Here is a 21,638-nt window from a genome sequence, read left to right as displayed (position 1 = left end):
GTTAAGGCAGATAGCACCCAGGACACGCAGCTTCTCAGCTCTGTCCATCAGCCCATTTGGAAATTTGGGAAAACCTACTTCATAGTTATTATTGAGGGTTTCCCTCTTCCTTTGTAGGCCCAGTAGTATATTCAGAAAATCTGAAGATGGTTTTCTTTTGGTTAATGAACTATTATCTCATTATGTAAACTTTGTTCATGCGGCATATTGGGGAAGGAGTTAAATAGATTCAGCAGGCCCTCTGGAAAAGCGGCAGAGAATCAGTTACTTCTGTGTTTATGAAGAAAATGTAGGCTGGACTCTCCCTATAAACTGTTTTATTTGACTTCTTACACTTTCAAAAATTAGATAATAATTTTATTTAAGTCTCTGGCACATTTGGCAAAGTTTAGGAACCATTTTAGAAAGAAAACCTTCCTAAACAGCCTACTACTGATTAAAAAAGAAAAAAAAAAACTAATCTAGAAAACACCGTGGAAAGACTGCAACTGGAAGGACAGGGTCCATGTACCTTGTACAGGGTTTTTGGACACTCTGACCAGGGCAGCAAAGGCTGCCTGAAGAATACACACGGGCATGGCATGCCCAAGCATCGCCAGTGCCATACAGTGCTAGTCTGTGAGCGATTTATTCGATTCCAGAAATATCAACCGATAATGGTTCTTAGTTTCCATCAGATCAATGCTGTAGAGACTGATTCCAATTATGATAGGTCTGGAAACTGAAGGTTTTTTTTTTTATTTTTATCAATAGCACTTAGCTTTGCTTCCTGAGTATGTGTGTGCACATATAAAATGGTCTTTGTTTTCGCTGGATGATATTGGAATATTGCTGAGCTTAGGATCGTATTTGTGATGATATAAACATGATTTATAAAAACACATTGCCGTTTAAAAAATTAGCAACAATAACCACGTATGCTGAAGTTAGTGATACAGCTCAGCTTTTCAAGATTGAACTATGTGGTAGTTTCTGTAAAGAGAACATTTCAATCTTGGCGTCTCTTCTATATTTTCTAAACCTTACATGAGACAAGATGGATTTAAAATTTTTTTTAAAGTTTTTTTTTAAACTTTGTGATTTTGTAAATGAACCCAGGCAAAACAAAACCACCTTCTTGGGGCCTTTGAGGGAAAATAAAATCCAAGTACTTTTGATATAAAACTAAGGAGCGAATTCAATTTTAATAACTAGTAAACATGTCTCTAGTACTCTCCAGTTAGTGCACACTGAGATGGAAGTGGATTGTGTGTGAAGGTAGGGTCGATTAAAAAGTGACCAGGGAGCTAAACACACTTAGGTCATATTGGCATTTCCCATTTAAAAGTCACTTCAGAATATTGTAAAATGTTTTTATGATTAATCATGCCTTTCACTGAGCTTTACCATAAGCTATGAATTGCTTGGAGCTAAGTTATTCTTTGCCCTATAAAATGAAATGGGACTGAGGTCTTTAAAGTGGAGGGCCGGGGTGTGTGTCTGTGTGTGTGTGTGTGTGTGTGTGTGTGTGTGTGTGTGTGTGTGCGTGCTCACTTTGGAGACAGACTCTGAGTTCTTGCTTCCAGAATACCACCGAGCTTTGGTCCCAACACGTCCTGGCTATGAGAAAGTCCGCCAGTGGGAAGCAGTGTATTAGGCATATGATTTAGATAGTTCGGAGTTTTTTCCAAATATATGTCCAGAATTTAGGAATGTTTAAATACCCTGATGTTGGAGGTGGAACTTTTATATGGGTCTGAGTGTACCTTAGTTGATAACTTTAACTTCAGAGGAGAAAGAGGGGAAGGAAAAGGACTTTTTTTAAGAGCAGTGAACTGGAGTCTCTCAAGCATCAGAAACATTTTGGTGTTTTTTTTTTTAATGGCTTCTTGTGGCTCCCGATGCTGCTCTTACTCTGTCAAGCTATTGCTCTGCCACCGAAAGCAGGCACATATATTGTGCCTGCCTCTACTCTTAAAAAAATTTCTTACTGAAAAGAGAACATTTCTCAAAACTTACGGGAAATACTAGGCCCGACTTGCCCAGAAGTGGAAAAAAATAGGTGCCCTAGCCGAAATGATTTATTTGATAAATATCCTATTAATACTCATTTATACTTAGGACTAGTTTTGTGCCAGCTTGGTTAATTTTCCTTCATCACTGTGCCTAGCATTTTCTTTAACCCTAATCCTACCCAACAATAAATGTATATATGATTTTTAACCTGTTGGCCTATAAAGGGCACGTGTTGATTAGGTTATGAAGCTAAGGTAATATTTCAGTATTGATGAGTGTGTGTGTGTGTGTGTGTGTGTGTGTGTGTGTGTGTGTTTGTTGGGGGGGATGTCTAATTGCTTGGGACTTTGAGATATATATTCCTTTAGAGGACCATTACAAACTGTATTTTAAAATGAAAGCATATTTTAGAACATTAGTATGCCCCTCCTCCCCACTGGTACAACCTAGCAACTCTCTATCTGCATGTGTCTTTTAATCCTTACTTGTTTGAAAGTAAATTATTTTATTTAAAAAAAAATTGATAGAGTCATTCGAGAACAGCCGTATATTAAGGAAGCATTCTGTGGTTTCGGACAGCCTTCTGTAGGTTCTCCTTCCATATATCTTACAGGGTTATTTTCTTGGAAGATATCAGGTGTTGTCACTGAATTAATTGGCATTATAAAATAACACAGATCATCATACTCTATTAAATTCAGCTTACTTGTTGGGTACTTTAAAAAAAATTAAATGCATATAGCCTTTTATTTTTAACAGTATATTTATCAAAATATCCTAAACTTGAAAAACACTGACTTTTTCAATGCCTAAGCAAGACAGAACCTAAAATATTTCTTTTATTATAAGCAAATCATTCTTCTTCTTTGCATAAATAATATTTAAAAAACACATTCGTAACCTTTCTGGTCATGAAGAGGCTTTCAGATTTTTTATTTATAAGTACGTCTTTCTCAATACCACCTTCCCTTTTTTATTATCTACTCAAGTATTATGTAGTCACAACACTAGTGTTCTGACACATTCTTTTTTGGTCAGAGAGATAGAAAAGGTAATAATTTACTTCTTTTGAAGGGGACCTGCCCAAATTTTCTGAATCTTTGTTATTTTGGGAGAGGTAGCTATATATCTTTTTGGCATCCAAAAGGCATATTAAAATATAATAAATATTAATAACAAGGAATTTCAAAGCTCTCTGTAAAGTTTCTCAGAGATAAACTTTCTAGTATGACTGATTGCCATTGCTAAATCTATCTTGGAGAAAATTTTTACTAAGCCTTGCCTTGGACTTCTACGGACAAACATTGATTGGCAGATAAAGGTTCTGGATTTGCCAAATTGGCGGGCATGCCCTGGCTACCCCACAAGTAGTGGGGTCAGAGCTAGAGCAAAGTTAGATATGCCTGCTTTGAAACCTGGCTAAGGTTAACCTAAGGCTGTTTGTCCTCCCCTGGGTCAATTTGTCTTCCGTTGGCCATCTCAGATGAATTTGAACACTAGGCCTCACTCACTGGCATGACCCGATGAAGAGTGATGATGAATAAATGTCAACATTCTTTAACTTCGTCTTCCTCTTTCTCCTGTGGTAGGGTTGGAATACTGGACTTGTTTCTCTGTGGCTCTTTCTTTTAGAAAACTTTTGGTGTATCCATACAGAGGAGATCTAATTGCAATTTCGTTTAAAATGTGAATATTTTCTTAAGGAAAAGTGTTTTTTCTTTGGTTTCCATTGTGTTCACAGATATGATACACATTTATATTTTTAAAATTCTCTTCCTTAGGATGAATTTCATCCCTTCATCGAAGCACTTCTGCCCCACGTCCGAGCGTTCGCGTACACGTGGTTCAACCTACAAGCCCGAAAACGAAAATACTTTAAAAAACACGAGAAGCGCATGTCAAAAGAGGAAGAGAGAGCGGTGAAGGATGAGTTGCTAAGTGAGAAACCTGAAGTCAAACAGAAATGGGCATCCAGACTTCTGGCCAAATTACGGAAAGACATCCGACCTGAGTATCGCGAGGATTTTGTTCTCACGGTTACGGGGAAAAAGCCTCCGTGTTGTGTTCTTTCTAACCCAGACCAGAAAGGCAAGATGCGAAGAATTGACTGCCTTCGCCAGGCAGATAAAGTCTGGAGGTTGGACCTTGTGATGGTGATTTTATTTAAAGGTATTCCACTTGAAAGTACTGACGGAGAGCGCCTTGTAAAGTCCCCACAATGCTCAAACCCAGGGCTGTGTGTCCAGCCCCATCACATAGGAGTTTCTGTTAAGGAACTCGATTTATATTTGGCATATTTTGTTCACGCAGCAGGTAAGTGTGGTGGCAGCAAAATATATTCTACTTTTACTTCAACATTTTTTTACCATATATTTTTCTGTTATGCTAACGACAGCCGGTTGTGCAGATGTATTTCTGAGCTTGGTGAGGAGCCCGCCGAATGTGTAAGGCAGGCAGGAGGGCTTCAAAGAGAGGCCCAGACCCGAACAGAAAAGCTTTTAGGTGGGAAGCCGTAGCCTGGAGTGAGTCCTCACGCTCATGAGTTCTGTTGGTAAGTAGCTAGGAAAGCAGGTTGGCTTCCAGTAGGTGCGTCCAAAACACACTCAGTGAAACTGACCAAAACAAGCAGTTCTGGGGAAGGACTAATAAAGGGCGGATTTCTAGTAGCAAATGGACAAGTTTAATGTGCACAGGAGTTTGTTACTGAGGACAGATTCTTAGCACTTCTGTACGAGAACTTTCTGAAGCCCACTCTGCCAATTAAAAAAAAGAAAGGTTGAGTCATAACCTATCAAATTACTGTTCTTTTACACTGGAAAAATATCACGAGTATAGACATTTGGGAGCTGTGTGTATAGGAAAACTTATTATTTAAAGGAACTGGGCAACAAATAATTCTTAGGAGGAATTGACAGAGAAGCTAATGTCAAAAGTAACCAGTCTATGCAGTGCGGACTATCCTGAGGCTGGGGATTGATTCAACTCGGATTGGTTCAAGAGGGGAATGAGTCAGTGTTGTCTTTTACAGACTCCTTGGGGGAGAAAAAAAGAATGCTTTGCTAGAGAATCTGCTGGAGATCTTGAGAGGCAGCCTGAAGGGAACGTATTGAGAGTTGCATGAAATAATGCATTTGTATATTCTCCTTTAGTCTTGCTTTAGACAAAAGGTACATTGTGTTATGTGAAAGCTCAAGTCTTATGTCATTTGTTGACTTTTCATATGTACATACCGGTCTTGCTAGATTACCGTCATAGCGGTTACTTGAGCCAGATGGAAGAATGAAAGTTGTGGAATCTTACCAGTCAGTTATTTCATCCATCCATCTATCCATCTATCTATCTACTTACCTATCTATCTATCTATCTACCTACCATTCATTTGCATGTTTCATTTATTTACTTACCTATTCGTTTATTTTCTTGAGGAATATAGAAAAAAAAAAAACCAAACCAGAAGACCCACACTGTACTATTTTTTGGGGACTTTTGGCGACCTATGGAAATATGAAACTTTCTTTAAGGAGTCATCAGGTCACAGGAGACTATCAATGTATACTTTGGGAATGTAACTATTGGTGTCCTTTCTGCATGGGACTTGGGAGGTACTTGGTATGCCAATACTGTGATCTTTTGGACCCAGCAAGTATTGATGTACGGGAGGTGAATATTTCCCAGAGTGTCATCTCTAAGTTGTCGTGATAGTCACATTGTCAAAGATTTCTTGGTAAAATAGAAAGTATGTGTATGCATTGGCCAGTATTAGGTAGCATAAATTGAAAAGCAAGTGGTCCAAGATAGTCTCTTTAGCAAAACACAGATGTTTTTAACCTTAAAGAGCCCCAATATTGCCAGCGTATGATTTTAAGTCTCTTTGTATGTACAGATAACTATGGAGATGATGGTGGAGAAAGGCAAGTTTCCCTCATTTCACCCGTCTTCCCTGGGGAAAAAAAAAAAGACTTGTTTATCCCATGGTCTCCAATTACCATGACCCATCCTGTCTTGTGATCACCTGTTAGAGATTTTAAAAAACCTAATACATACTTTGGTTTGACCAACTTAGAGATTGGAGTTTGCCAACAGGTGAAATTGATTTTGACACACATCCTTCCAAATAAGAGAGCAGTGGGTTAAATTTGGTATGTACCGCAAACATTCAACAAATTAAATATTCTCTTGGAGTTAAAAACACTAAGCTTTTCCAAGCACTTCCTATTCTTTATGTGCTGTTTATTGACTCTTTTCCATGATATCATTGTTCCAGTGGACTCTGCTAACATATTTGCCAGCAGATCCCCCTATCTAGGTAGGGCGGGACGGTGTGTGTATGTTAGGGGTGAGGGGAGGATACATTTGTAAAATGACATTTAGAATGTTGCTGAGTTGCTTGAGTCACACCCTGAAAGGCTCTGGAAGATTGATGGGAAACATCACAGATCGGGCTACCTTTCGATTTGGTTTTCTTGATGTATCCCAGAATCCTCGGCAGTGCCTGAACAGTGGCCAACTCGGCGGCCATTGGTTCATACGGGCCCGCAGTCATGGCAGCTTCTGCTGTGTGAGCGACAGGAGCATTGCAAAAGAAAATATTAAGGGCCCTTTGTCTGAAAACGTTTTAGGCTGGATCTAAGAGAGTCCGAGACCTGTTATTTATGGAAGGGAAGTTGCCAATTCAAATATTAGGTAGGTTGGTCAACTTACATATAACTGACTTGACAAGCATCTGCTAGAATACTGAAGATTTGTAAACACTAAACAATGTTTTTACCTCCTTAAAAGTTTTGAGAACTTGCCAGTATTGGCAGGAGGCACAGACTCTGAAACGTGCCTTGAGCTATATGCCAAGACAATTGTGGCCTTTTTATCCAAAGCACTTATTTATTTATTTATTTATTTTTATCTCTCTCTCCCTTAAAAAAAAAAAATTGAGTATCTGGTTCCAAAAATGCCTTTTTCTCGATGACTTCAACAGCGACATACTCTGTGCCTCCTAAAATGGACGCCCTAATTGTTGCTTAGCTCTCAGGCCTTTTCTTTGGTCGGAAATTGTAATCTTTGAGAGAACACACGTGTAAATACTTGAAGAATGCTTCTGCTAATGCAGATTCAATTATCTTATTAAAGGAACAATGTTTTATTCTTTCTCAGACGCATTTGGATGCTGCAAAGTACAATACAAGATCTCGGTGCCAATTTTTTTTTTTTCTTGACGACAAGAAACGTTGGGAGTTATATGAATTTAATGTATTTTTTTCTTTTTAAGAAAACCAAAACGTAGTGAAATTTGAGCACTATGAGGGTTGGCATTCCAATTCGTAGAATGGAAGTATTTTTTAGACCCTTGGTTTAGGCTTCGTTGGAGTTCTCCTGTGGACCGTTTGTGTAGCAACTTGGAGATATGAGGGTAGCGTGGTCCACTGTCTCCTTTGTGGGAATCCAAGCTAATTTATGGCCAGACTAGTCCTTTAGCACATGATCTGTATCAGAATCTACAATATCCCCGGCACGTGGCAAGGTCACAATTTCAGTTGTTAAGGTCATCACCTTAGCCACCAGGCATGTGACCTTTCAGATAAAGTTAACCTTTGTTCATTAGTAGGCACTCAACCGAGAACTTTCTTGAGGTTTTTTTTCTTCTTCCCCTAACTGCCCCAGTAGAACTTCTGCTAAGGTAATCAGATGGTAGAAAAGATTCTGAATTGAGGGAGCTCCATTGGGTGAGAGGTCAGACTTTTTAAGGACTTGTCTGGAGGAGGAGGCTAGATGGCTGTCTGTGGCCCCCCTGGGATTTCTGACAATTGTCATTAGCCGGCCTGGGAGAGAATGAAAGCTACCAGACAGCTGTGTACAGATGTGGGTGTGTGCGCGTCTGAATGGGAGTAGTTTCAAGTTGGAGGGTTTTTTAAAAAATCTTCGGATAAATGAAACAGATAGAATTATACTGTTTCACTGCTACCTTTGCTGATTTTTAAAACCTTTTGGGAAGCCAGATCCCCTTAGGAATCTTAGAGTTGTTGATGTTTTGTTGTTTTAATAAATGACAGGATGAAGAGAATGATGTCGGCCAAATTTTTCTTAGAGAGTTATTGTTACTCAAACCATAGTGCCATGTACATAAAATGCTACAGAAGCCTTAAAATTCGATCTCCACACCTAACGTCATCATGTCTCCTCCTCCTCCTCCTCCTCCTCCTCTTCCCCTTCTTCCTCTTTCTTCTTATTACTGTTTCCTCACGCCGTACTGCCTTCACTTTCCCCAGGTTCGTGGTATCCCAAGTGGCCTTAACCTTCAACCTGAAAGATGCCACTTGGTTGTTTGTCTTTAGATATGACCGGCCGTACGCGCTAATAGGCCATTGAAGAGAGACCCTCATTTAAAAGTAACTATAATCCTGGTTATAATAACAGCAACAAAAAACTGTACAGCCTTTTGGGCGCTTTATGATTTCCGAAGATCTTTATTAACTTTATTCTATTTTGACTTTCCACCAAATCCTGTGAGGCATTTTAGCGACGTTGTCCAGATGAGGAAACTGAAGCTTAGGAGCGAGCTGCCTTGGCCCGAGAGGTGGGATTCGAACCCAGATTCCTTCTCGCCCTTCTCCCCAGATCTGTGTCTCTTAGTGAGAACACTTTTCAATTTCTGTGTCTTTCTTTTTGCCTGTATTTGTATCCCTAGTACTTAGCACAGTGCCTGGCACATGGTAAGCAATTAATACATACTTGCTGCTCTGCCTTGTAATGCAGAAGGAGCATGTCTTCCTTGTAGAGGGCAATGTTTGTGAGGAGGTGTTACTGGTAGTAATGCTGTTGATCCCTCTCCCTTTCCCCTGTTGGCAGCCCCGGGCAGCAGAGTTGGGAAAGGGCTCACAAAGATCCCGTGCATTTCTGAGAAAGCTGTCCTGGCATCCTAGAGACCCTGGTAGTGCCTTGTGAAAGTATGTACCTGTCTGGACTTTGATTGCACACCTTCTCACCCATACATCTCGTTAGCCCCCCTAGGACGGGGTGAAAGCTAACTTGAAATCATTCCAGTGGTGCCCTGGCTTGTCTCCAACTTGTCCCACGTTTGGGCATTTAAGGTTCATGTTCGATTCTTCTATTCTGATGCATTTTCAGATGATTTCTTTTGGCTTCTTGATTGTCATTCCTTCATATAGTATTATAGAAAGCCATGATATGCAGTTAGACCAGATGGCCATGTTGACAGATTGGGAATCTACTTCCCACTGCTAAAGAGCAGGTGTAGGATCAGGAGTGTGTGTGTGTGTGTGTGTGTGTGTGTGTTCGTGCATGCATGTACACATACAAGTTGTGTGTACAATGCTCCTTAGAATGGTGTGCAGTGATCAAAATACCAAATTTCAAAGTCATCTTCCAGTCGTAGATTAAACATCTTAAATAATAGATACCTACAGGGGCCAATTATAAAGCTTTTTTCTGTAGGAATGATGATAATGATAACCACAATGATAATAGTTTTTATATAGTATGTTAAGGTTTGCAAAATGCCGTCACTGTGTTATACCAGTTGGTCTCCACAACAACCCTGGGAGGTTGGTGGTACTATTTTACAGATGTGAATAAGCTGAGGCCGGAAGAGGTTCGGTGATTTGCCCAGGGTCACACATCTAGGAAGTGTCTGAATCCGGATTTGAACTCAGATCTTCCTGACTGCAAGGCCAGCTGTCTGAGTCACCAAGGAGATCCGTCTCACAGTTCTGCCTGCTTACAGCGATGCTAGGATTCTGGGGTGTTGTTGCTGCTGTTTGTTTGTTTTGAGGTACAGGAATGGGATCTGTGCCATAGAAAACCCCAGGTACTAAAAAGACCTTCCATTGATAGTGCTTGTGCAGCTCAGGTCCTTGGGAAGTTGTCTGAAGTGCAGAGAACGAATTGCAGTGCCTGGGGGTCACACGTGACGAGCAGGGCTTGAACTCCAGGTCTGTCCTGACTCAAAGGTGGCCTCTCTACCTGCTATGGCACACTGCTTCTTTTGACCAAATTCCTCATTAAGATTCTTAAACATGAAGAGAGACGCGTATTCAGGTACATCCATGAGAGCTGGCATAGATCAGAAGAGATCATGAATGCGAGTGTGTCCCTGGGCAAGTCAGTTTACCACCGGTGTCCTCAGTTTCCTCACCTGTAAAGGAGAAGGTTGGATTACACAGCTTCCCCAGCACCTTTCAGACTTTATGATCTCAGAAGGACCTTTCCCAGAATTACTCATCCATAGCCTCACCCAGACTCAGAGGCGTGACTTCAACAACCCCAATGGCGTCCTCACCCAGACTCAGAGGTATGACTTCAACAACCCCAATGGCGGACTGTTTTGGAAAGTGGATTGACCAAGTCCCTGAGGCGTAGGAGAAGCAAGTGGATTTTGGCAATCATAGGATCTAGCCGGGGACACAGCTGGTTTTTTCTTCCCATTGTAACTAAGAGGGCAAGTTACCCTGCGGATCCGGACTGTAAGCAAGAGCACACCGTGTGATGGCCGCCTTTGGCCACCTTGTCAGGCCCCTTTGAAATTGCCTCCTTTTGTTAATAACTACCTCTCACAACCAACCAAACTGGCTGAAATCTGCTTTAGACATTTTGGGTGATTGGAGGACAAAAATTTTATATATATTATATTGATATTGATACATATACATATAGACATATCTCTATGTGCATACATATATCTCCACACACATATACACATATAAACAACACACATGTATATATGTATGTACCACATATACGTCTGTCATTTTGCAAACCTTAATGTACTATATAAACACTAGCTATGATCATTGCTACCATCATCATTATTCCTATAGAAAGAAGGTTTATAACAGGCCCCGTTGGTGTATGTTTTTTAGGATATTAACTGTGCCACTAGCATGACTTCGAAATTTTGTATTTTGATCATTGCCTGCCGTCTAAGTGGCATTCTACACACAACTTGCCTGTATACACACAAAGACACACACACACACACTCCTGATGTATACGTGTGTGTATGTATGTGTATATGTGTATGTGTGGCTTCTTTCATCTTGTTGGGGAAATGGCATTTGTTCTAGGACAGAGTGAATGTCTCTGTCCCAGACAAGGAGAACAGGGACCATTTTACCTCCATGGTTGGGGCACTTGAATGGAGGTCAGCCCATTTACAGCTATGAGGTCTGCGTGTTGGGAAGAACATTTCCGAGTTCTCTTGGCTGGCTTCGCCTTCCTCAGTTACTGCCCTTTTTGTATTTCCCTTCTTTTCCACCCAATGATGAACAGCATTAATTTAAATCTATTTAAGGCGAGTGTGGGAGAAACCACAGGCTTTGTTGTGGTTGCTGCTGTACACAGTAGGGCTGGGTGTTTCCCTTGGTGCAGCCCTCAAGCCGCTTCCACAAGGCCCAGAGCAGCGTGGCCGCCTTTTAAGTCATGCACAGAAGCAGTAGCCAGTCTAATTGTTCACAAATGTCAATACGGATTATTGAAAACAATTTGGAGAATTGGATGGGGAGATGAAACATCCAATGTGAAGATTCAGCTGCTCTTGGTTTATTAGCAACCATCGCTGTTTTTCCTGAGGAGTAGTTGTGTGTGTTAGTCACATAGTGTGGTATAGAAAATGGGTGTTAACTCTGAAATTGATCAGGCATTTAAAGTCTGGTGTAGGGGGTGTGTGTGTGTGTGTGTGTGTGTGTGAGAGAGAGAGAGAGAGAGAGAGAGAGAGAGAGAGAGAGAGAGAGAGAGAGAGAGAGCATGTGTGTCAGAGAAATGAGTGTATGAGAGTGTGTGTGAGAGAGAAATGAGAGTGGAAGTGTGTGTATGTGTGTATAAAGAAATTCCTAGAACCTCAAACTCCAGGGTCCATCTGGAGATCCCCTGAAAAGCTTCTTGGTCTTTCTTCATCCAAACAATGATTTGAGTATGAGAGAGCCTGTGTCAACTTGGAGACAGGAAAAATCTGGGTTTCATTCTTACATCTTTGATGCTCACTAGCTGTGTGACTATAAGCAAATATTTTATCCTCTCTGATCCTCAGTTTCTTCATCTCTTCATTGGGTGTCATAATATCCATCCCTTAGGGTTGTTGTGAAGCTCAAATGAGATAGGGTTTGTAAAGCACTTTGTTTTTTAAATGAATTTTTAATGTTTTCTCCCTTTTTTAATAGCACCAACATTTCCTCATGGGCTCATTCCTTTTCTCCATCCCAGAGATCCTTATAACAAAGAGGATTCAAAAAAGGTCCTCAAAATGAACATATTGGAATAGCCTGACATTATATGGATGCTCCATATCTATGCTACTCTAATTCTGTAAAGAGGTTGGGGGTGGGGTTGTGATGTGACGACACTTGGTAAACCTTTAAAGTCCTAGATAGATGCTAGTAAAACCATCCATTTTCCCCTCTTGCATAGCCTGGTTTCAGAGTGAGGCAGTTTTGGGGGCTGCTGAAATCATGATTTTATGGATTTAAGAGGGTTACTTCCCTTAGGAAAGGGAAGCAAAATCTTACAGATTTTCAGTTGACTCCCAAGAATTAAGTGAAGAACATCAGAGTGGTTCCGTGCCCCCTCCTTTGATAATCTGCTCTTCTCTACTCCTCACCCCCACTGCCCAAAAGGACTCTCTTTTTGTGGTTCAGTGAGTGCTGAATTAAATGTTAGAGAGCCTGGCACTTACATCCTGTGTGACTTGGGGCATGTTGGAACCTCAGTTTCCTCACCTGTAAAATGCAGAGGTTGGACCAGATGATTCCTAAATTCTTTTATGACTCTGAATCAAGGACGCCTTTTGTCTACCAGTAAGAATGTGCCACTAGAGCAGTCGTATGATCCCAGCTTCCCAGAATTCAACTAGAATCTCAGAGTTGGATCATCGACTAGAGACACTCATTTCTTCTAAAGCCTTAAAGGATCGGAGGTTCTTCCTGACTCTCCGCATGGCTTCATCTCCATTCATAGTCTCCTTCTTTCTCTGCTCCCACCCAGTTAGTTCCTGTGGTTTGGTGTAGTAATCCCACAGGGGAAAGTGGTATATTTTGCCTCCTGGAGTTGCTCTTCCTGTTACTATAGCAATCACATAACAGGGCAGTCTGTGTCTTTCTGTGCCTAGCGCAGTGCCTGGTATATGATAGGTGTTTCATTATTATGCCATTGGTTGAAAGATTGATTTATGGATTGACCAAGCCTTAATTAAAGGGAAAAAATCATGATAAGGTTCATGGTTGACAAAAAAGCTGACTTTCCAGAAAAGGCCCACTTTCTTCTTGGTTCTAACTGGATTCAAAAAACAGTAGAACACAAGCAACAACATTTGTCTTCATCCATACCAAATTCATGTCTTCTGTGCAAATTTCAATGCAGATATAATCTAAAGAAAACACTTGATTTGTGGTGGTGTTTGATGGTTGCTTGGTCCTCAGACCTGGCTAAACCATTAACTGAGAAGGAATCAGGGACCAAGGGGAAACTGCGTATCAGTTATTTTTAATCATGGGATTCGAGATCCAGGGCCGGAAGTGACTTTCCTTGCCCTCTAGTGTGCCCTTGCTTCATTTTGCAGAGAAAGGAGTTGAGGCCAAGAAAGGGGAAGTGACTTGTCCAAAGACCCACAGAGGAGGGAGAGCTTTACATTGAGGTCCTCAGACTCCAGGGCCAGGCCTCCTTCCTGTTTATCATCCTGCCTCCTCTGTTTTGGAAAGCTTCAATTTCCTTCTACTTAGTGAACCCTACAACTCCCCTCATCTTGCACACACCCTCTACAGAAGGAGAATGGGAATACATGGTGAATTAGTGAATGAATGGGTGAGTGAGGGAAAAAGCATTATTAAGTGTTTCTTATGTGCCAAGCACAGGGGCTAGGAATAGTATCTGCCCTTGAGGGGTTCACACTCTATTTGGGAGAAACAGTGTATAAAAGAAAGTTTAGCTTCAGGACAAATGGAACGGCCTTGAAATCCTTGGAGGTGCAGCTGTGGCTTAGATTGCAAGCTCCCCCCTTTTTAGTTCCTCTTCTTTATTAAAGTAAAAGGCCCTTCACCCTCTTTACCTGCCTTTCTCCCCGGGGAGACTGATAGTTGAGATTCTTTAATATTCAGTTCAGGTCTCATCAGCCACATGGTGAGGTTTGGTCAGACTTGGAGAGGAGGACATTGGTCATGAGGCCATCAGCCTTGGGTTAGCATCTGGAATGGACCAAGGCTCTTCCTTGTCTTCAGATCGTAGGCGTTTGTTATGTTTCAAAAGCCTCCTTTTATGGATGAGCCTGGTGGATGGCGTGGTTCTGGATATTTTTTCCTGAAAGCCATAGGATTCAGTTAGAATTTGAGATGGCACCTGGAATTAAGCCCTAGAGGGGAATATTATTATTCTCTCTTAACAGAGGAGGAAACTGAGGATTTACTGAGCACTTAAAGATGTCTCCAAGTCCACAACGGCATCTTACTTTGACAAGATCCATGTTTACTGAGCATTTTCATGTTCGTTTTCTCCTCTGGTTCTCACAGCCCCGTGAGATGGCCAGGACAGGTGGTATTCTTCCTGCACTACAGAGGAAGAGGCTGAGGCCTAGACTGCTGACATGTAGAGACTCAGCACTTGGCTCTGGAACTGGAACCCAGGTTTTTCCACTGCTCCTTTTGCAGTCGTTCAGTCATATCCAACTCTCCTTGACCCCATCTTGGGGTTTTCTTGGCAAAGATACTGGACTGGTTTGCCATTTCCTTCTCCAGCTTATTTTACAGATGAGGAAACTGAGGCAAACAGGGTGAAATAACTTACTCAGTTTCACACAGCTAGTAAGTATCTCAGGCTGGATTTGAACTCGTGAAGAGAAGTCATCCTGATTTCAGGCCCAGTGCTGTATCCACTATGCCACCCAGCTGCCCCCAAGGCTCCTTACTAATTTTTATGTATTTGAAATAGGCATAATTTTGATATTCCTTGATATTTATAGAAGCATCAGCTCTGTTTTAGCATGTTAAAGAAATACATAGACTTTACCCCATGGAATATGGCCTCATGTGAATCGATTCTTAAAACCAATTTGAAAATATCCAGATTTTAAGAAGAGAAGATGTAATTGTATGAAGAGAATGCTGATGACTTTCAACTGAGTTTCATATGGAGAAAAGAGAAAAGGGAAGCGGGGACAGATTTAATTTTAATGCATTTAAATGACTTGATGTGAGCAGCTTGGGGTGTTTTTGCTACTACAGACTTCTACAAGCTTAGCTATGAATGATTTCAGTGCAAAAGTGAAAAGCCCTGCCTACTCCCATGGATTGAGAGACTGGGAATGCTTAGCTTGTCTGGGAAGATGATTTATGTGACATCCTTTTGTATGAGTTATAGTTATTTATGCCTGTACATTGAGGGCAAATTTGAAAGAAACCTGCTAGGCTGTTGTCAACTAATGCCTAAACGTTTCGGCAATCCAGTGGGATCTTTTCCTCTCTTCCACTCCAGCCCTTAAGCGCATCCCTGCCATATTTTTTATTTTGAAAAATATTGATAAGCTGTTTGTATCCCCAGTATTTAGTCCAGTGCCTGGCACATAGCAGGTCTTTAACAAATGCTTGTTGACTTATATTTTTGCCCATTTTCAGAAAGGGACAAACTGAGGTTATAGGCTCACTGGATACAGAGCTGGAAGTTGGTCTAATTCAGATCTCTCATTTTATAGCAGAAGAAACTGAGACTCGTGCAAGGGAAGATCGTGGAGGAGGTCAGTGGTTGAGCTGAGGTTCAAATGCAGGACCTTTTCCACTATCCTGCACTGCTGTTGGGTACACGGGTAATAAGGAACTTTGATCTATTAAGGGGCCAGGGGGTAGAGAGGCTTTGTGGTCTGTAGGGGATGGAGTGGTTGACTTGGAATCAGAAAGACATTGTGGGAAGCCTCCCCTTTGCTGCATATTAAGAGAGAGTACAGGCATTCACCCTGTGAGCCTCAAGATGCTCTTCCGGAAAAGACAAGAACCTCCTTGCAGGTATGAGATGGGAATCCTGCGCCTAAGGTGCTTTGTCAACTTTTGAGAGCCATGTATGCCAGTTACTATTATTCCTGTCATAGCTGGGATCAGTGACAGGACTGGGAGGACAGCATCGGGAGTGTGTGATGGGGAAAGCACCCTGCATTTGTGGTTACTTTATCACTGACACCATCACTTGTGTGACCTTAGGTAAGTCATTCCTGTTCCCTTGCTTCTGTAAAATGAGAGGGATTGGACTATTTGGCCTCCGAGGTCCTTCCCAGCTCTAAATCTGTTAGGAATCGTTGATTCTTAACCATCAGTCAGCCCATCCAACCCACCACATGCATTTTTATGTGGCTACTAAGCAGCTTCTCAGGACTGGTGGGAAGTAGACAGATATGGTCAGATGTTGGCAGTTTTTTCAGAGTTTATGACTGTGTAGATCCACTTTGTTTTTTTGTTGGTTTTTTTTTTTAAAGGGGACTCTTCCCTCATGATCAGGGGTCTATGGAAGGAGGTAGGGGGATGAAAATGGCAATAAAGATACTTTTTTAATGAAGACCCTTTAAAAATTGTACGTCTGTCTGCGGAGCAGCTGCCACTGCCAGGCTGTTGTCTCTGTTGCCATGGTTTGGGTGTCTTTTTTTTCCCCCTTTTTGTAATTGTGTCAGAACCTGATTGGGCCGCGCAACACGTTGATACTATTGGGTGAGATGTATCTATGGTGAGTCACAAATTCTCGTCTGATTGGTTGGATTTTGGACAGGGAAAAATAGTTGGCATTGGATGGCCTAGGAACCATGGTGCTATATTGTTAAATCGAATTTATCGGTTAAAATTATGGACCTGCTTTTCAGGGTGTGAAATTTGGTAGAGGTAATTTTCCCTAATAAACTGCCCCCATCCCCCTCCCTTAACATTTTATGGCCCTGAGTCTAAAGGAGGTCCCTCCACTAGACCCATGTGACTGTGAGAAGGAATAGAGTGTTGGGCACATGGGGGCCCATTGCAGGCAAACCCAAGGCTTCCATCTCCTCTCGGGGGATCTGACTCCACAGCCCCATTGGGGAGACAAATCCCCATCGCCTTCTGAAATGACTTGGCCACAAAAGGACCATCAGATTAAGGTCACGGAGAGGGAGGGCCGCAGACAGATGGATTGTACTGAGCACAACCTCATGGCAAATTTGAATATTTAATGAAATTGAGAGTTGATGGGAGCTAACTAAAAATGAGATATCGAGACTTTCTCTAGATTCTCGGGGTGGGATTCATTTCATTCTTCTTGCATTGAGACCCCTGCGATAAATAGGCTTCGTATAGATGCTGTCACAGATGCTATCAGTGAATATCTTGAACCTTTTTTCTTTTGTACTTTTTTCTGTTTGGGGATGAGAGAAGTTCAAGCTCTGGGCTCTACATTTTGAGATGATTTTTTTTTAACATTAGTGACTATTGAAAATATAAATATGGTGAAAAATACATAGACCATATAACCCAATGTGTCTCTGCATTGCTTAGAGGCCGCAGTATAGTAGACCTAGAGTCAGGGCAGACCCGGGTTCAGATCCCGCTCTTAGCACTTCTGAATCTCTCCAGGCCTTAGTTTGCCCATCAGTAAAATGGGGATAATCCTACCTCATAAGATCATTGCCAGGGTCACATGAAATAATGTATGTGCAGTAAATTGTACGAGTAAAGCGCTATATATAGGTCAGTTCTTATTATGAGAGAATGTATTTGAAGTGCTTTGCAAACTTTAAACTACTTTATGAGTGTCATTTATTATTTTTATCATTGTTATAAGATGGTAGATATGGAGAACTTGATGAACCTTATACTGTTATTTAAGTGTCGGTTATGTTGGTCTGCTTCTGAGATTTCATTGGCTTGGGGAATTTCCAGTGTGGAAGTAACCTTCCCTGATGCTGATTGGTGGCTCCTCTGACAGTTGGAGTCTTACAGAGTATCTGAGGCTTAATTAAAAAAAAACTTAAAAAAATCTCTGAGAAGTTTAATGATCTCACCAGGGTCTCACATCCAGTGTGCATCGGTAGCAAGTATAGGACTCACATCTTCCCAACACCAAGGACGGTCTTCTATGAACTCACTACACCTGTGTATGAGAGAGATAAACATAGAATGGGCATGCTAGAACAATCCCCAAATATAAGATAATGGGGGAAAACGTTGCACAAAAGTTAAAAATTTCTATGTGGTATGTATCATTATTTATTATTAGTTTTGGACCTCTGATTTCGCCCATTTAGGGAGCTTTCCAGTGGAGATATTTTGTCTGCTAATGTGTATCAGCATCTGGTTTGCAGTTTCTAGTCTTAAGATGGTGGCTTGGGATCCCTGAAATGTGTCAGAGGCAAGATTTGAACCCAGGTCTTCCCAAGTCCAAGGATGGCTCTTGAACCACTACTGTCTGTTATTGTAATTAGCATTAATTTCATTCCTGTCATCTTCATAATAAAATGGATTTGGAGAAGCAGAGAGATGTGGTCCTCCTATTGTGCTTTTATTTTGAATGTTTGGGGGACTGTTTTGCAGGTGAATTGAATGATTGCTTTTTAAAAATGGAATAAAAAGACTAGGATAGGCACTCGGCTACTCTAGGCTCAAGGAAGAGTTTTCGGGATGACTCCAGTAGCAGACAAGATGCTGTGGACCTCATCCTGTGCCCGGGCGGTTTTGATCTCTCACCGAGTTTCTATATTTTGAGGAATTTTTATTTCATGTTATTAGGGCGTTACACATGTTTGGTTTGACATCTATTAAAATTGTTCTTAAATTCGGCTGTTATCACCGTTGCTTTTATATGGTTCTCATCTTTTTTCATGAAAAAGGCAGCATACTTTAAGGTTTGCAAAGCACCTATAAGTGCTGTCTGTCATCATCATCATAGAAGTTGGAAGGGAATTTCAACTTATCTAGTTCAAACTTCATTTTGTATGTGAGGAAGGTGAGACAAGAAATGTGATATGTTTTGTCCAGGTTTGGACAGGTAGCAAGGGACAGACCAGGAATTTGAATTCTAATATTGTGACTTCTGGCTCCCCAACCTCTTGGTAGGAAGGGCCTGAAGACAAGTCCTTTGGTGATGAAAAGATTGTTCTTATTTTTGGCAATACTCATGATCGTTGCGTAGAAGGAGAGGCCATTATTTGGTGATTGGTGACGTTTGAGTGAGATCATATTTTCCTTCTTAGAACATCTGATAAAAAATAGACTCAGTTGTACTTGTTTCGGGGAGGGAGGAATTCGTTTGGTTGCTTTTCTCTTATATATTTATTTCCTTTTAGGGGTAGATTTTCTGCTTTAGGAAAAGTAGTTTCAAGTAACTTCTGAGAATGGCTTCTTTGTAACTGGATGCCATTAACAGCATAACTATTGTTGGGAGTTCCTGTCCGGGAAAGACGGGAAAGTACGGGTCCTTGCCGTACTTGATTGTGTGGCCTCTTAATGGCTTCATTAGGAATATAAGGCCTTCCTCCAGTGAACTTTGTGGTGGTTGTGAGTCCCTGAACCAAGTGTCTCCGTGTAGTGGAAGAGCTTTCAGGGGTGGCTTGAGTTAAGTTTTTCTGCCTTAGCTCCCTGCCTAGAGAATGACCATCTGGGTTTAGAAAAATTGGATTTGAACTTGGCCTTTTGCCGTTCAATAAAACAAAGCCAGGAGGGATAGGGAGAAAAGGGTGCCATCTCATGGGCCTTGGCTCCCGGGAGGGCCCTTTGGAGAAAGAGGATATTGATGCTTTAAGTGCCTGGGCTCAAGAGTGTATTGTTCTTGACTTTTGCTTCCTAGACTCAGGAAAAAGATGAAGAATATGCAGAAATGGATAAATGTATTCCTTTGTACAGTCACCACCTACATTTAGTTTTAAAAGCTACCGAGACCCTTGATTTCTCTGGAAAGGCCAGAGATTTCACTCAGAAAGCTTTGTGAGTCAACGGAACGGGAAATGGTCACTTTGGCTTGGGAAGGACTGATTTTATATCTAATGGAGAAGTGAGGCATGGGCTCCTGAAACGGGTGGGCATAATTTAACGAGTCCGAAGCCGTGTTTGTAGATTCCTGGTACAATGAAAATTAGAGAAGCCCTTAGTTTACCTGTGTACCAAGATGGCAGTGAAATAACCTGGGATGGGTTCCAAGGTGGGTTGACCTTATACTGAATTCTCCTCTGTAACAGAACTAGAGGGAGGGCACAATGGAGGCGTTGCATGAGATCTAGGTCTTGTGAGACCCTCAGAGGTCATCTAGGCCAATCCCCTTATCTTATAGGCAGCTAGATGGTGCAGGACCTGGAACCAGGGAGACCTGAGTTCAAATGCAACCTCAGACAATAGCTGTGTGACCCTGGCTAAGTCACATAGCTTCTGCCAACCTCAGTTTCCTCATGTGTAAAATGTGGATAACAATAGCAGTTGTAAGGATAAAATGAGCTGCTATTTGTCAAGACCTTTGACGCTCCATAGAAATACCAGTCATCATCATCACCATCCTCATCCTCATCCTCCTCTTCGTCATCCTCATTGAAGCAGGTTAAATGGAGGGAATTATCCAAGGCAGTGCAAACAACAGGCGGGCAGGCCCCTTGACTCAAAATTCATCCCTGGTTCCATTGGGCTTTTTAATGTTATGACTTGGTAACGTATTCCTCTCTGTCAGACAGAAGTGGGCTTCTTGGTTTGAAACCTAACCATTGGCATAACCATCGTTTTCAGTGCTTCTTCTTATTCTAATATTGTTTCAGATTTTTCTCCCCATTTTGAAATGAGCAGTGAGCTTGCTAGCCAAGTGACTTTGAATAAGTCATTTTTCCTCTCTGGGTCTCAGTTTCCTCATTATCAAGATGAGAAGAGTCGGACCAAAATAAAACATCCTCTAAGCCAGTTCATTCATCGTTTAAATTAATTAAATTAATCACCACCAGATTTCTGGTTGTGGCCAAGTTAGGGCTCCCTAGAGATCTTCAAGGCTTCCATGCTTCTCTCTGGGTTAGGGGCAGCGAAATTCAGCCCTCAGACTAAGGAGTGTGGACTGCAGCGGCCCTGGTGCCCTTGGTCTAGTTCTGTGAGTCACGCTTCCTGGGGTCTGTCCTAGAACACGCCTGGCGGGCACTCCAAACTGAATTGGGGTTAGGTCGGTCTCTCTCTCGCCTTTTAAATTATTTTGAGAGTTTTTTAAAAAAAATTTTGTGATAAAAACTTTTCGTACTGTGAGAGATGGTTCAGAGAAAATAAAAATTAATGTTTTCCCCTTTGGACTCCATTCGCCCAAATATGTATGTTAACTAAAAGCTTTCTTGTTCTCCCCCTGGGAAAATGCAGGAGCTGCTGGGGATCTGGACTGTCACTGGATCCCTTTGGGCCTCAGTTTCCTTTTCTGTATAATGAAGGCATTCTACTAGATGAGTTTTAAGATCCTTTCTAGCTCTGTATTTGAGGCCCTATTCAAATGACTTCCCCTTTGTGGGTCTGTGTAATCGTTCCTGGCTTTGACATTCTGTGTTCTAAGATCCTTACTAGCTCTGACATTACCTATTCTAAGGCTCTTCCCAGCTCTGACGTTCCATGTTCTAGGACCCCTCAGCTCTGACATTCCGTGTTCTAGGTAGGGCCCCTCAGCTCTGACATTCTGTGTTCTAGGGCCCCTCAGCTCTG

At 41.6% G+C, this 21,638-nt stretch overlaps 1 protein-coding gene across 3 annotated transcripts in view; it reads left to right on the top strand.

Moving 5' to 3' along the window:
* Positions 1 to 21,638, top strand: part of NFIA (nuclear factor I A) — a 463,777-nt gene that overhangs the window by 2,472 nt on the left and 439,667 nt on the right. For all 3 annotated transcript variants that reach the window (XM_036754715.1, XM_036754716.1, XM_036754717.1), the window contains exon 2: positions 3,777 to 4,308. In XM_036754715.1, coding sequence (XP_036610610.1) covers positions 3,777 to 4,308 — 532 coding nt within the window. The remainder of the gene's footprint in view (positions 1 to 3,776; positions 4,309 to 21,638) is intronic.

This window comes from Trichosurus vulpecula, chromosome 4 (genome assembly GCF_011100635.1).
Source record: "Trichosurus vulpecula isolate mTriVul1 chromosome 4, mTriVul1.pri, whole genome shotgun sequence".
Classification (NCBI taxonomy): domain Eukaryota; kingdom Metazoa; phylum Chordata; class Mammalia; order Diprotodontia; family Phalangeridae; genus Trichosurus; species Trichosurus vulpecula.
The sequence above is the reverse complement of the archived record's forward strand: the minus strand, read 5'-3'. Positions and strand labels throughout refer to the sequence as shown.